The sequence below is a fragment of the Hylobates moloch genome, unplaced genomic scaffold (genome assembly GCF_009828535.3).
Source record: "Hylobates moloch isolate HMO894 unplaced genomic scaffold, HMol_V3 SCAFFOLD_10, whole genome shotgun sequence".
Classification (NCBI taxonomy): Eukaryota; Metazoa; Chordata; class Mammalia; order Primates; family Hylobatidae; genus Hylobates; species Hylobates moloch.
In genome coordinates this window covers 85018198-85034361 of record NW_026652285.1, presented here as the reverse complement: position 1 = coordinate 85034361, position 16164 = coordinate 85018198, and the positions used below count along the sequence as shown (strand labels likewise).

Genomic DNA, 16164 nt, shown 5'->3' with positions numbered 1-16164 from the left:
TACAGAGGACAGTAAGATGAGACTGGGGTGGTAAGGACGAATAACATAAAATATCCTTTCAAAAGAAGATGTTTCTCTTCAGAGTAAATGGGGACAGCTGTTGGAAGGTGTTAAGCAGGAACACAGAGTGCTTAAATTTGCATCTTAGCAACAGCTCCCTGGCAACATTGAGGACAATGAATTGGTGGAAGGAGTGAGCAAGCTTGAAGGAAGCAGATGAGCTGCGAAGCCCTTGCAGTAAACCAGGTGAAGGATAATGGCAGACTGACTGGCCAGCCTTGGTGGCTCAGGCCAATAATCCCAGCACTCTGCGAGGCCAAGCTGGGAAGAACACTTGAGGCCAGGAATCCAGCACTAGGCTGAGCAAATAGCGAGACCACCATCTCTACAAAAAAAAAATTAAAATTACCTGGGTATGGTAGTGTGCACCTATAATCCCAGCTACTCAGGAGGCTAAAAGGACAGGATCGCTTGAACCCAAGAGTTCAAGGCTGCAGTGAGCTATGATTGGGCCACTATACCCCTGCCTGGGTGAGAGAGCAAGATTGTCTCCTAAAAAAAAAATTAAAGTAAAAAAGAAATAGCAGACGTAGGGTAGGAAGCTACAAGCATGGAGAAAAGTAGATGGATATGGAAAAATATTTGGGAGTTAGAGGCTACAGGAGTTGGTTAATGAATGGATGGTAGAGGGTGAGGTAGTTGGAGGCCAGAATGACTCAGATTTGGGGCTCAGGCCACTGGGAAAAAGGTAGTGCCCCCCCCTCACAGAGTCTGGCAACATGAGCAGAGCAGATAGGATGGGAAAGATGAGGTCAAGATCATGTTCAACCTCTCTAACCTTATTCATCAATATGCTCATTCCCCAACTCCTTACCTTCTGGTCCAGCTTCTGGACCAGCTCCTCAGCCTGAATGAATCTAATCCTTCCTACTCCTGAAAAGCCTTTTACTGTTTAGAGAAATGTCCTTTCTTGTCCACACTGACCCTGCTACAAACTTGTGTTTTTTAACCTGAGCTGAGTTCTCAAAGCCCAAGTATTGGCTCCTTTTCAACTCCAGCTGTCATCAGGGTAGGAGTTTCAAACCTTGTCAGCTTTCCCAGGGTCATCATTTCTTCCAACAGATGTTCTAACCCAGTGGTTGGTTCTTGGGCCAGCAGCAGCAGCATCACCTTGCAACTGGTTAGAAATGAAAATTCTGGAGTCTCACCCAAGTCAAACTCTAGGACTGGGGCTCAACAATTGGTGTCTCACAAGCCCTCATTTAAGAATCACCATTCTCGGCCGGGCGCGGTGGCTCACGCTTGTAATCCCAGCACTTTGGGAGGCCAAGGCGGGCAGATCACGAGGTCAGGAGATCGAGACCATGGTGAAACCCCGTCTCTACTAAAAATACAAAAAAAAATTAGCCGGGCGTGGTGGCGGGTGCCTGTAGTCCCAGCTACTCGGAGAGGCTGAGGCAGGAGAATGGCGTGAACCCGGGAGGCGGAGCTTGCAGTGAGCCGAGATTGCGCCACTGCACTCCAGCCTGGGCGACACAGCGAGACTCCGTCTCAAAAAAAAAAAAAAGAATCACCATTCTCACCTATGGGGCCTGATTTTTTCTCAAGAATTTTCCCTGAGTCCTCCTTCTCTCCCTGAATCCTTAATTTTTTTTTTTTTTTTTTGACAGTCTTACTCTGTTGCCCAGGCTGGAGTGCAGTGGCGCAATCTCAGCTCACTGCAACCTCCACCTCCAGAGTTCAAGCAATTCTCCTGCCTCAGTCACCCGAGTAGCTGGGATTACAAGCACACACCACCATGTCTGGCTAATTTTTGTATTTTTGGTAGAGACAGGGTTTTGCCATGTTGGCTAGGCTGGTCTCCAACTTCTGGTTTCAAGTGATCCATCTGCCTCGACCTCCCACAGTGCTGGGATTACAGGCACAAGCCACTGCGCCCTGCCTGCATCCTTAATTCTTGAAGCCCCCAAGGCCCTGTCCTTGGTTCTCTTCCCATGCAATCTAGTCCATCCCCATGGACTCCAGAACTCCATTTCCAACAGCCAAGTCAACATCTCCACCTGGATTTCCTCAAGCCAAACCAAGTTCTCCCTCTCCCACCCCACCACCTAAGCTCATTCCATCTTTTTTGATTTTTAATTTTTGTAGAGATGGGGTCTATGTTTCTTAGGCTGGTCTTTAACTCTTGGGCTCAAGTGATCTCATGCTGTGGCCTCCCAAAGTGCTGGGATTACAGGAATGAGCCACCGCGCCCAGCCTCTATCTTTCGTCTTTCTCTCCTGATTTTTATTTTTATTTTTTATTGAGACGGAATCTCGCTCTGTCGCCCAGGCTGGAGTGCAGTGGCGCGATCTTGGCTCACTGCAAGCTCCGCCTCCTGGGTTCATGCCATTCTCCTGTCTCAGCCTCCGGAGTAGCTGGAACTACAGGCGCCTGCCACCGCGCCCGGCTAATTTTTTGTATTTTTAGTAGAGATGGGGTTTCACCGTGATCTCGATCTCCTGACCTCGTGATCCACCCGCCTTGGCTTCCCAAAGTGCTAGGATTACAGGCGTGAGCCACTGCGCCCAGCCTCTCTCCTGATTTTAGCTAATGGCATCACCCCCAAATCCCAGACTGGCAATCTTCCAGTCATCTCCAGTCCATTCTCCTCCCCTAAACAATTTCTTAAATCGGCTATTTTCACCTCCTTTTATCACTTCTTGCCATGGCTTTTGGAATTTATTCCTCCACATTCTCCAGGCCTTCAATCTGACACCGTCCTTCAGTATTCTATTTCCATCATCTTCTTAAAAAGAAAACAGGGGCCAGGCACAGTGGCTTATGCCTGTAATCCCAGCACTTTGGGAGGCCAAGGCAAGCGAATCGCTTGAGCTCAGGAGTTCAAGATCAGCCTGGGCAACATGGCAAAACCCCGTCTCTGAGAAAAATACAAAAATTAGCCAGGCATGGTGGCATGCACCTGTAGTCCCAGCTACTCGGGAGACTGAGGTGGGGGGACTGCTTGAGCCTGGGAGGCAGAGGTTGCAGTGAGCTGAGATCATGCCACTGCACTCCAGCCTGGGTGACAAAGCAAAAGAAAAAAAAAAAGGAATATCCTGTTAAAAAAACTGGCAAAGCATACATGAAGGATTGTTATCCTTAATATTTAAATTGGCCATATCCTTAAGGATAATATCCTAATAGCCTTAATATTTAAATTAGGAAGTCTTTAGAAAGGGGCTATCACAGTGAGAACCTGCCTGACATTTAAGTGCTTTGTATACCATATTGCTAGTCCTATCAACAACCCCACGTGGAAGTCTTGTTTTCATCTCAAAGATCATAATACCAAATGTTCAGCCAAATGTGACTTGCCTAAAGCCACATACCTAGTAAGTGGAAAAGCTGAGATATGATCCATGATCCATGTCTTATTCACCTTGCTGTCTTATTTTGTATGACTGCAGTCTTAATGATGTCTGCTATCAGTAAGTCAAGTTGAGCACCATTTTAAGTATACTCAAGTCCAATGCATTACCATCATCAGGTCAACTTAACTGGCACTGACTCAGAATATAATGTTGTGCTTTGCTATAGTGTAACACAGGAAATCTTTCATGTAGTAAATACCTCGGCTGGCTGTCGGCCTGCCTGCCAATCATGATGGCTACTACACTAGGAAGTTTCTTCATCTCCCCAGATTGGTTCAGATGTAGAAGATGCAGAAGAGGGTAAATTGAGGGTAAATTGGGCCTACAAAGAAGTGAAGAAGAGGCCGGGCACGGTGGCTCACGCTTGTAATCCCAGCACTTTGGGAGGCCGAGGCGGGCGGATCACGAGGTCAGGAGATCGAGACCATGGTGAAACCCCGTCTCTACTAAAAATACAAAAAATTAGCCGGGCGTGGTGGTGGGCGCCTGTAGTCCCAGCTACTCGGAGAGGCTGAGGCAGGAGAATGGCGTGAACCCGGGAGGCGGAGTTTGCAGTGAGCGGAGATCGCGCCACCGCACTCCAGCCTGGGTGACAGAGCCAGACTCCGTCTCAAAAAAAAAAAAGAAGTGAAGAAGAAAAAAATAGTTCAATTATATATATTTTTTCCTGTCGCTCTATATGTCTTGATTCTTACAGGCAAACTGAAAACGTGTAAAGAGAAAATAAGAAAACAGAAAAACAGGCACACATGTTTTTCTGCCTTACAAAAAGGTACAAATGAGGACATGACTCAAGATAAAGAAAGCATCTTTTATGGGTTTATTGGTCCTTTAAGTTAATTGAAGTAAAGAAACTTTAAATTTACAAGCTAATATTTATCAAGCAATACAAATTCTTTTGTTTACCTCAAAATGTAATACTAATTCCATAGTAAACAACAATTTTTTATACACAGATATATGAAAAAAGTGGACAAAAACCTCGTGCCAGCATCAAAAAGTCAACAAAAAACGATTCTTTTTCCATTTTACAATCTCTGGTTTCCATAACAAACAAAAAAAAAGGGGTGACATTCTTTTTAAAGTTTGGTAGCTTCATGAAACAAAGACTTCCATCTGTAAATAAATCACTTTCTTATCAACACACTCTCTCAAGCACTTTGTTTTTTCACAGCTTTTGTTTTGGCATAATGGCAGCATGGAGAGAAGGTGACATTTACACAGTGGACTACATCAATACCTCAGAAGGTTTTTATTTTAAAATTTTAAACGTAAAGAATGACTTTTAAAAATAAGAAGTGACAGTCCATAATGTGGACATGTCCAAAGCTGAAGTTTTTCATCTCTTCTTTAACAGTTAAAATACAAGTTAGAAAGTTTGCTGGCAGTTTATTTCACAGGAATATATCAGATGGACATCATCTCTCAATGCACTCCCAACTCACAGCGATGAAGGGAACAGGCACACAGAAATACAATGGACAGGGAATCCACCAGACAGGACCCAAACCTCAGGGGTGACCAGGCCAAAAGCGCCATTAAGAGATGCTGGTTTGTTATTGGATAAAGGCCCAGATGAGAGAGCCACTGCTTCATCACACTGACTCACATTTTGGTTTGCAATCCACTTTCCTCTCTCCTCACTTCCACATGGAGGAAAAAAAGTGATTTTCCTTTCCTCCTCCCAGTATCATTTCTGACCGAAGTGTTGGTCTAAGACTGTGAACAATCCTGTCCAACAGGGGTGTTGTTGGGTGTCACCTGCTAGGACCAGCCTACAGAGAGCCCAAAATCACCTGGTGCGGGGGTGCTGCTGCTGACAGAGAATATGCAATGCTCCTCGCCACTGGTGTTAACACTTAAGGTTCTGCTAAAATGGACTAAATTATGTGAGTCAACACCATGTTTTCTGTTTTTGGCATTTCAACCCATGGAGAATTTCTATCTGAAACAAGCTGCTCTGAGGCTTGAAGATACCCCCCAGTATCTTCAAAAGCTGTTCCACAGAATCAGGAGTAACATTTAATACTGTTGTCATCTATAGCATTCTTTGTTTCTAGTGATTTGTCTATGCCGATACTATATCCTCTAAAATCAAAAGTATGCCAAAAGGCACTAATCTTTCACACTTAAAAAAAAAAAAAAGGTTTTGTGGTCCCTGTGTTTCCTTACATTGTCAAAAATATTATTTGGCAAAAGCAGTCCTTAGTTTTCCCCTCCCCAAAGCCAACCCTAGTGATGGCCCTCACTTTCTTGCTTGTTTCTTTAGGGGGCCTGAGGACCGACTATGTTAGATCTCTATATTATTGAAGCTGAACAACTGATTACATTTCTAAGACTCTTTCTACCCAGGACTTTTAAAACATTAGTTGAAGAAGAATAAGGCATATTAGTAGGTATGGACAAGCTCTCAAAAAAGTAGAGCTGGGCTTTAAAAGTCTGTGCCATTTTTTTAAATTCTGGATTTGTTGATTTTCAAGGGCTAAATACACAGAATGTTTATATAGGAGACAAATATATTATTGGTTTGTTATTTTTTTCAAAGCACTTATTTACAGACTCTCTGTAGTAGTAAAAACTACCTGGAAAACATATTTTTCTGCCACATAGGGTTAGACAGTCATACTCAGGACGTATCTCAAATTTTTACGACGAAGAAAGAACAGTCTGATCCCCTGCAAGAAAGCCCCCACTCCAACCTTTCCAACACAGACAACTTACACACACTCTGATACGTGTAACTGTGAGACCAGGCATCCCTCAAACAAAAAGCTGATAATCTACAGGGTGGGTTGGTGAGAAAATGGATTCCTGGTTTATTCACTGAATTGCAAAAATCACAAGGCAGAACAAGGCAGAAGAGAACAATTCCAACACACACAACGCAAGCTGTGAGGCTGGCCCAGGAGAGAACATTTTCCTCAAATTTACTGATATATGCCTCCTGCCATCTGACAGAGAAGACATAAGAAATGAGAGGGTGTGTCCATCTGCTGCCATCTTGAAGGCTTTTGGAAGTGAGACAGGAAATCCAAACTCCCAACCTAAGTTTGTAAATGAGGGTGGCCAAAGCAGGGTTGCCCCAGCCCTGTAATTGGATCACCCAGTTTCCATGGGTCCTTAAAGTAGGTGTCTGGGAAGGTGGAGTCCAGACTGGTGTGCCCTGTCCTGACCACAGGCAGCCCATCTTCTGAGAGGAATCACCCTCAGTGCAGCCAGCAACCCAACTGGCCAGACTGGAACCCAGTTCTAACCCACCCCAAGACCCAGGGAGAAGAGGCCGACACAGACCTTGGAGGTTGCTCTTGACTTCCCTCTTCCTCCTCTCTCACCAGCTCAAGAGACAGCATAAAGAATGACTGTCCCGCAGTCCAATGAATGGTGTCAAAACAGAGCCCGATGCCTGTGATTTCAAAGCTAACAATGGCAGGACCAAGTCACACAAACTCTGGATGTTCCTCGGGCTGCCATCCCAAGAGAGAAATTCCACTTGCAGACTGCCACATGGTCATCGTGCCCTCCTCTAAAGCAGAACTTCCTGTTATTTGATCACAAAAGGCAGCCTCACACGAAGTGAGCAGCAGGTGTGCATTCATTCAACTTCCCCATGTGGAGTGGGAACTGGGAAAACCATTCAAATCAACAACGTCTAGAACACACTTTGGGTGGGGCTGAAATCTGGCATGAAAACAGACTTAGCTTATAGTCACCATGATCTCCAGGTCATGCCGGTTTATTTCAACTAAAGAAAGGTGTCTGGTGAGTTGAAGGAATGACGTGGTGAAATATGGAGCCAATCATCTCCATAATCACACTTTAAGTTGAACAGGAATCATTATAAAACTTTTATTAAAGGTTAAAACCCAACGCTAAGCCTGGCTGGGTGGTATGTTCCCTCCCCATTGAGGAGCAGTGGTTCCTCGCTCTGAGCAGAACAGCCTAGAATGTTCCTATAGATCTACGTTAGTAAGAAAAAGCAGTGTCCATGCTTGCTACAAGTCACAAGGCTCTCTTAAACATCATTTGCGTCTCTAAAATCTGCTCAGTTCCTAGGACTCCTCTCTTCTGTCTTCCTCTGGATTTTTAACCCGGATGAATGAAATCTACCACTTTCCAGGCCTGGGGCAGCTGCTAGGGAGGGCCTTGTATTCCACTGCCATGTATTCAAGCCTCAAAACCTATGTCTGTCTGTCTGCTTGAGGTAAAGTAAAAAAAAAAATAAATAAATACTTAAGAGAGGAGTAGTGATCTCAGGGCCACAATTTTGTGAAGCCAAGAAGGGTGGGATGATGAAACCTCTACAAGGCAGTCTTTGGCACAGAAGCCTCCGTGTGACACTTCTAGGGAATATCTCTTTTGTGCTTGGTCAAAACGAAGAGGCAAATGGTTGGGACTGCTGGCCCTCAGAGGCCTGGGGGAGCCTGATTCACCACCTAACGTCCCCTTCCTTCTGGGCCAGCCTCCTCACCTCATGAGACACCAGCCTGGAGGCTGGGAAGGAATCCTTTCTCTGGAAGGACTATTTCTCCCAGAAAATCTGTAATGTACACTGGACTTCTGGCTCTGCTATCAATAACATGCCAGGAGGACAGAAAGTTTGCCTTGTTCCAGGTCTTTCTGATGTCTTACAGCACAGGGCATCACATGGGGACCAAACCAAGACCAAATCCCACGGTGCCTGCCTCCCTTCAGTGCCAGCCATCTGCCTCTCACTAGGAGAGGGAGTGACCGCGTGCATCCCATGCCCCTTCCCACATCTCCTAGTAAGGAACCTGGTAAATTTTTTCAAGTGCTGCCTTCTTTCCCAACTAACCATTACACAGGAAATATTTCTGGGTTTTGGCAACTAGCAGATAGTCAGATTTCATTTTCCTGTAACTCCAGTTTTTTCCAAACATTCATTACACTGGACATTTGTAAAGCATACCTTCCCCAAGGCAAAGCTTCCTATGTTCCCAAAGATGAGCATTTGCTGCTGGGCTGGTCTGGTGTCTTCTGCCAAATATCAGCAGAAGGCTGTCAGCTCGCCATTAGACACACACTCTGATTCTCCCAGCACAGTATCAGGTCAGACCCAGGCGTCCATACCCACACCAACACGATGGCTTAGAGGTAGAATAAAGCACGGAATCACTCGGGGGTACATGGGTTGTTCTTACCTTTCAGCATCAATGAGTCATTTCTAACTGTACCAAACTGAAAATTCACATCAAAGGACTTGAGAATGGCACAAATAGGGTTTAACACTACAGGCAAGTACCAACTGATTTAAACATTATCATTTAAACTGCAACATTGTCAAACACAATGAAACAGAACCAAGCCATCCTATGCTGTCCAACTGCGGCATCAACAGCACCACAGCCTTGGCCGATGCGAGGATGACCTGCAGTTAAAAGTGGGCTTAAATGACCTTGACGTGCTGCCCGCTGACCAGTATTTCCAGGTGAACTTGCATCTGAAGCAGCGCCTTAACACAGCTGTTTCATTAAAAATAAAACAAACAAAAAACTACCGCTTATTTGAAGCTCAGATTCGTAGTTTTACTGGGATGAGCCACGGATGAAAGAACACAAACATGACACGTAGCTTCATTTCAGCAGAAAAAAAAAAAATGAGTTGGAAGATAGATCCTTGGTGACTGTTTGCTTTGTGATCTGAAAAGTATACCTGGTCATCGTCTGAAATGCAGCCTGTAACCACAGTCAGCAGTCCCCAGGAATCTGGCTGCACAATGAGGAGACTTTAGCTTAGCTGGAAACAAAGGGTTCACTGTTGCATTTGTCATTTTCGAGGCCCGTCCAGGTACTGACTTTCCTTCCTGACCAGGAAATGTTAAGGGTTAAAGCACTTTATGTAGAACATTCACACTGCATTGACAAATTTCGACTGTATCATAACAACACAACATACCAGCCCTCTCACCAAAAGCTTGCCCAGACATTCAGAGGACACAGGAGGAAATGTTAAAGTAGGTATTTTTGGTGAGGTAAAAGGCAAATTGCACAAAGCTGACACTGGGGGCGAAGCTTGGTATATGCCCACTGATCTCAACAATGGGGGAGCTACTCTGACTTCAAGACAATAGATATTCCCTAACAGGTCTAATCCCTGCTCTGATGACAGTGAACAAGCAAAACACTGAAGACCTCCACAGGAAAAAAAAAAAAAAAGCACTTTTTTTTTTTTTTTCATTTTACACAAAAAGTTTCCAATCTGTTGCATTCTAGTGTCAGAAACAAGCTTGGGGAACATTCCCCTGAGCTTCCCAAAGGCATCGCAGGAGGACAAGGACGCTGGCTTGCTCACTCAAGCATGGACGCACGTTGACATTGATTTAAATGTCCCTATGTGAAACACAAACAGTAAGACGGTATCACTCATCACAAGCAGGCAGCAGGCCACACTCACAGCTACAGGTACTGTATGTTAAGGACTTGCCAGGGAGGCACCAACGCCTCCTAGGCCAAGACAAGTCAATGCCCACAGAGGCCAATTCCAGAGGGGCCAGGTTTCCACTGAAAGCAACAGCTGCCTTCTGTTCCTGCCTCCTCCTCATCCTTGAAAAGCAGGCCCCGGGTTCTCTCCCACAACTGGCAACTCAGCTGTCCCTAAAGAGAAAACTGTCATGAAGTGTCAGAGCGTCAGCTGCAGGTTGTCTTGTCCCTTGGTTGCAAATTTTCGTAGTGCTTCACTGAACAGGTGCCTTCATAACACGGAGGTATGCTGCTCTTGCTGAGAGATGATTCTAGCCTCAAAGACTCCACCATGGAATAAATACTAATTGAAAACCACTGTGGGGTGAAAGGTGGGGGAGGGAAAAATACACAAAGGAGAGATGTTTCTGTGGTTGTTTTCCCAGCGCTGCGTCTCTGGCACTGCAGGGACATTCTGGTATGGGGTGCCAGGCCCTGTGTAGGTAGAAGAGTCTCCGTCCCAAGAAAGAACTTACTTGGCCTCTTGTTTCTCCTGCAGTAGTGGAATAATCGACTCCCACGCCATGAGGCACTGGAACGACAACATACACACACAGTATCAGCTTTGAGTTTCCGATTTCGGGTCAGCTTCTCAATTCTGCTCTTTCGTTGTCGATCCCGCTGGGTTACCTTTGTCTAATGATGCCTGCATGTGTCATCCATAACTATTACAAACGGGGAGGTAACAAGTGTTTGTTTTGAATGTGTCACCCCATCTTTATGAAAGACAGCAATATCTCTGCAAGGCTTAAATGCATTTATGTTAGTCTGTAAAGCTCATATCCAGTGAATGGAAATGGATTTACTGGAGGAAATTCTTTTCCTTTCAAAAAAGCAGAAAAGAGCCCGAGCAGGAAATCCCTGAAGAGGCCCTAGTATCTCGGCAGGGATGGAGACACTACTCCAGGTGTGGGTGGCGCTTGTGCAGGATGGAAATCATAGTTGGGGCAGGCCAGCCACCTGACTCGGAACAGGTGGAAAGCCCACTCTTCCTCACCAACCTCAAGTTTGCTTGTTTGGGCCACACCTGAATCTCCAAAAAGGGAATATGGAAGAGGTAAGCCAGTGTTTATTGAGTTTTATTATGTCCAAACATGGTGACATACTTTACATTAGTTATCACCAGTCCTCACAGCTCCTCTATGAAGGAGAATTATTACTTGACACATACACATTGATTTCATGGATGGGGACGACAAGACTCAGGTTAAATAACTGGCCCAGACACACAGCTTGTCCATGGCAGAGCTCATGATTCCCACGCTGATGTTCTCTCCACTACACCAACCTCTTTTCATCCCAGATCCTTGTGAAAGGCCAAGAACTCAGAACACTCTGGCATTGTCCTCTGAGAGCAGAAATGATTCTCCCTTTGGAAAGTCTCTTGCATAAAGAGAGCAAGTGAATCACATAAGGCTTCTCAGTAGCAGCCCAGGGGTGGAGGAGGACTTTGTACTGAGTCATTTAGGGAGGAGTCCTGAGGAGGTGGGAGGAGTTTTGGGGAAGTGGAGAGGGGTTCTGAGAAGGCGGGAGGGGTTTTGGGGAAGTGGAGACGGGTTCTGAGAAGGCAGGGAGGGGTTTGGGGGAGGTGGGGAGAGGTTGTGGGGAGGAGGAGTTCTGAGGGGGTGGGAAAGGTTGTGAGGAATGGGAGTTCTGAAGAGGTGGAAGGAATTGTGAGAAGGTGAAAGGAGTTCTGAGGAGTGAGGAGGAGTTCTGAGCAGGTGGGAAGAGCTCTGAAGAGGAATCCTGAGGAGGCAGGAGGAATTCTGAGGAGGTAAAAGGAGTTCTGAGGAGGAAGGAGGAATTCTAAGGAGGTGGGAGGAGTTCTGAGGAAGGAGGAGGAGTTCTGAGGAAGGAGGAAGGAGGAAGGAGGAATTCTAAGGAGGTGGGAGTAGTTCTGGGAGTTCTGAGGAAGGAGGAGGAGTTCTGAGGAAGGAGGAGGAGTTCTGAGGAGGGAGGAGGAATTCTGAGTAGGTGGGAAGAGTTCTGAGGAGGGAGGAGGAATTCTGAGGAGGTGGGAGGAGTTCTGAGGAGGTGGGAGGAGTTGAGGAGGTGGGAGGAGTTCTGAGGAGGTGGGAGGAGTTCTGAGGAGGGAGGAGGAATTCTGAGGAGGTGGGAGGGGTTCTGAGGAGGTAGGAGGGGTTCTGAGGAGGTGGGAGGAATTCTGAGGAGGGAGGAGGAGTTCTGAGGAGGCAGGAAGAATCCTGAGGAGGTGGGAGGAGTTCTGAGGAGGGAGAAGGAATTCTGAGGAGTGGGAAGGAATTCTGAGGGGTAGGGAGGAGTTCTGAGAAGGGAGAAGGAATCCTGAGGAGGTGGGAGGAGTTCTGAGGAGGGAGAAGGAATTCTGAGGAGGGGGGAAGAGTTCTGAGGATGGAGGAGGAATCTTGAGGTAGGAGGAGTTCTGAGGAGGGAGGAGGAGTTCTGAGGAGGGAGGAGGAGTTCTGAGGAGGGAGGAGGAATCCTGAGGTGGGAGGAGTTGAGGAGGGAGGAGGAATTCTGAGGAGGAATTCTGAGGAGGTGGGAGGAGTTCTGAGGAGGGAGAAGGTGAAGTGCCTAACCGTGCTTTTACTTTAACTCGTTACTTTAAATTTTGTCCTGCTTGTCTCTTTAAATCACCTAGCCTTGCTTCTCATGTAAGTAAGACTCTCTCTCTAGCTAGGAAAGCCGGACAAACTCCAATTGACCCCTTAATTTACAAGACACTAGGGCTCGTCACCCAACCTCCTTTCCTGAGGAGTTGGCCTGGGTAAACAGACCTTCAGCATTACAAAGGAGCCCAATTAACTGATAAGGTACCAACACCAACCATGTATGAAGTCTCCCAGAAACCTTCTCCAAGAGATAACAACATAAAACCTTGAGTTCATGTCTGGCATAGACCCTACATCTAAGTATAATGAAAGATTTAAAACTTTGCACCTGGTACCGTGGCTCTTCTTGTAACCATTTGTCTTTTAAGTTGTTTATGACTATGTAACCATTTTGATTCTTTTGTTCTTGCATGTTTTTAATTCTGTAGAATTATTACTTTTGAGTCCCCTTCCCCTTCCTAAACCCAGGTATAAAAGTTAATCGAGCCCCTTCCTCGGGGCGGAGAGAATTTTGAGCATTAGCTGTCTCTTTGGCAGCTGGCTTAATAAAGAACTCTTAATTAGTCTCAAAAGTGTGGCGTTTTAATTAAATTCGCTGGTTACAACAAAGGAATTCTGAGGAGTAGTTCTGAGGAGGGAGGAAGAATTCTGAGGAGGTGGGAAAAGTTCTGAGGAGGGAGGAGGAATTCTGAGGAGGCGGGAGGAGTTCTGAGGAGGGAGGAGGAATTCTGAGGAGGCGGGAGGAGTTCTGAGGAGGCATAAGGAATTCTGAGGAGGCGGGAGGAGTTCTGAGGAGGGGGGAGGAATTCTGAGGAGGTGGGAGGAGTTCTGAGGAGATGGGAGGAATTCTGAGGAGGTGGGAGGAATTCTGAGGAGGTGGGTGGAGTTCTGAGGTGGGAGGAGTTCTGAGGAGGTGGGAGGAGTTCTGAGGAGGTGGGTGGAGTTCTGAGGTGGGAGGAGTTCTGAGGAGGTGGGAGGAATTCTGAGGAGGTGGGTGGAGTTCTGAGGTGGGAGGAGTTCTGAGGAGGTGGGAGGAGTTCTGAGGAGTGGGAGGAATTCTGAGGAGGTGGGAGGAGTTCTGAGGAGGTGGGAGGAATTCTGAGGAGGTGGGAGAAGTTCTGAGGAGGGAGGAGGAGAGAGGCATCCTAGGTCAAGCCAGAAAGAGGAGTGGTGAAATTGCTCCCTGATTCCTCCTTGGTGACTCTGAGGTTAGAGAGGAAGCGAAACTCTGAAGCCCACCTTATATACAGAAGATGGTCTGGGGTGTGTGGCATTCTAGGTCCTGCTCCCTCCCTAGGCCATCTCTTCAGATCTGCAATGGACTTTGTATGTCAGCCATGATAAACCAAGACCATACCAGTTTTCTATTGGTCCTCAAATGTACCAAACTCTTTCCTACCCCAGGGACCTTGCGTATATTGTCTCCTTTACCTGGAATATATGTTGTCCAAGCCTCTGTCTCTGAGACTCGGATGAAATGTTATTTCCTCAGACTGGCCTTTCCTGCCCACTCCACCTGCCCCTCCCACCCTTAGTCTGCATTATGCCCCCTGGTATTTTCTCCCCCAGTTTCCTGTTCTTTTCCTTATCTCACTCTGAAGCTGTGGGCTCCTTTGATGAACACATACCCTCCACAGGGCAGGAATCCCGCTGTTTATCAATTTGGTACACACTGCCCCTTGCACACAGCAAGTGCACAAAAAGCATTTGTTAAATATGTATAGAAGCAATAACAGGCCCTAAGACGGTGGCCCTGCCTGTGATATAGTGGGAAGACAGATAAACACGTACTTAAGACCAGGGTTGGGTCCTCCTGGGACCAGGACTTTAGGAATGCTGGGATTAATTACCAAGGGGAGTGATGGAGACATGTGACATAGTTGGTTTTGTAGTAGTGGGAAGGCCGCTGAACAGCAGAGGGAAGGTGTGGGAGTTACAGAAGAAAGGAACTCTGGTAACAGAGTGCACTACTGTGCTCCAACCTGGGTAACAGAGTTTTTGACCCTGTCACAATACACAACACACACACACACACACACACACACACACATGAATGTATCTGTGTGTGTATATATATGTGCGTATGTATGTATGTATATATATGTATGTGTGTGTGAGTGTGTGTGTGTATATATATATAGTGACAGGGTCAAAAACTCTGTTACCCAGGTTGGAGTGCAGTAGTGCACAATCATGCCTCACTGTAGCCTTGAACTCCTGGCTCAAGCCATCCTCCTGCCACAGCCTCCCGAGTAGCTGGAACTATAGGCACACGCCACCACACCTGGCTCATTTTGTATCTTTTGTAGAGACAGTCCCACTACATTGCCTAGGCTGGTCTTGAACTCCTGGGCTCAAGTGATTCTCGCATCTCGGACTCTCAAAGTGCTGGGATTACAGGCATGAGCCACTGCACCTGGCCTCGCATTGGCTTGCTGGATATACGAATCAAGCAAACCTTGATTGAGGGGACTGGGCTGTAGCCTGATAAGAGTCATCTCTATGTGTGTGTGGTGTGTGTGGGGGTTGTGTGTGAGGGTTGTGTAGGGTGTGTGTGGGGGTTGTGTGTGGGGTGTGTGTGGGGGTTGTGTGTGGGGTATATGTGTGGGGGATGTGTGGTGTGGATGGTGTGCATGTAGTGTGGGGGGGGTGTGTGGTGTATGTGTGGCGTGTAGTGTGGGGGGGTGTGGTGGTGGTGGTGGGGTGTGTGTGTGTGTGTGTGTGGCGTGTAGTGTGGGGGGGTGTGGTGTGTGTGTAGTGTGTGTGGGGTGTGGTGGTGGTGGTGGGGTGTGTGTGTGTGTGTGTGTGTGTGTGTGTGTGTGTATGTGTGCGGTGCTTAACCTGGGGTCCACAGGTCAAGGGGATCCATGAGTAAAACTTTTTAATAGAATTGCTTTCCTTTGTAATCCTACATCCCTTTATTTTAGGTATTTAAAATCAGTATTTTGAACTCTATTTTAAAAAAAAAAAATGCACAGTATTTTGGTGAGGGGTCTATAGGCTTCACCAGATGACCAAAGGGGTTCACTGCACAACCAAAGTGAAGGGCCCCTGTGTACAGAACCCCAACACAGAGTAAAGTAACCCCAAAGCCTTCATTTGGTGGCAGCATCGCTGTGCTGAAGGTCTGACTGGCTCTGGGAAGCAACCAGCGCCAGGCCCAGAGAGCATGGAAGACCAACGGGCTGCTTCCCCAGCAGCATGTGCGAGGGGAACCCCTGTGAGCACCCCCTCTGCTGCCAAACCCAGCACTGCAGCCACATGGCTGGGCAAGGACATGAAGCGGGAGCCAAGACTAAGCAGCTACAATAAGGGAAGGAGATGAGACTAGCAGGATTCCCAGCTTCTGGATTTCTGGTAGGCCCATGTGAAAGGCTCTGATCATTAGAAGCCAGTCTTGTTGGGCACGCTGATTACCTTCTCATAATACTGGATGTTCTTGTCAGCCATCCCCATGAGTAGCTGCCGGAAGTCCTGCCTCTTGTTGTTCTGCCACCTCTCCATGTCAGCTTTCAGGTCAGCATTGAAACACTCCATCCGATCCTGACATTTCTCGACGTCCGCTGGTACCTGGAAAAGGGAGGCACACATGGGTGCCCTGCACAAAGAACTGGCATCTCTTGCCTTGAGCTCCTCTGGGCACACATTTGTCAAAGGCCAAAGCTCTACATTAAAATGCCATCA

General features: G+C 46.9%; 1 protein-coding gene across 2 annotated transcripts in view; it reads right to left on the bottom strand.

Annotated features, from left to right (window-relative positions):
- Window positions 1-4210: 4210 nt before the first annotated feature.
- The window catches only part of SNX30 (sorting nexin family member 30), a 122383-nt gene continuing 110429 nt past the window's right edge, over window positions 4211-16164 (bottom strand). Inside the window, exons 8-10 of one of the 2 annotated variants that reach the window (XM_058444790.1) lie at window positions 15898-16050; window positions 10366-10421; window positions 4211-10207 (exon numbers count right to left, since the gene is read on the bottom strand). In XM_058444790.1, coding sequence (XP_058300773.1) covers window positions 10168-10207; window positions 10366-10421; window positions 15898-16050 — 249 coding nt within the window. In that variant the 3' untranslated portion in view covers window positions 4211-10167. Of the gene's footprint in view, window positions 10422-15897; window positions 16051-16164 lie in introns of both variants that reach the window. The other variant, XM_032164895.2, reaches the window with a different exon arrangement.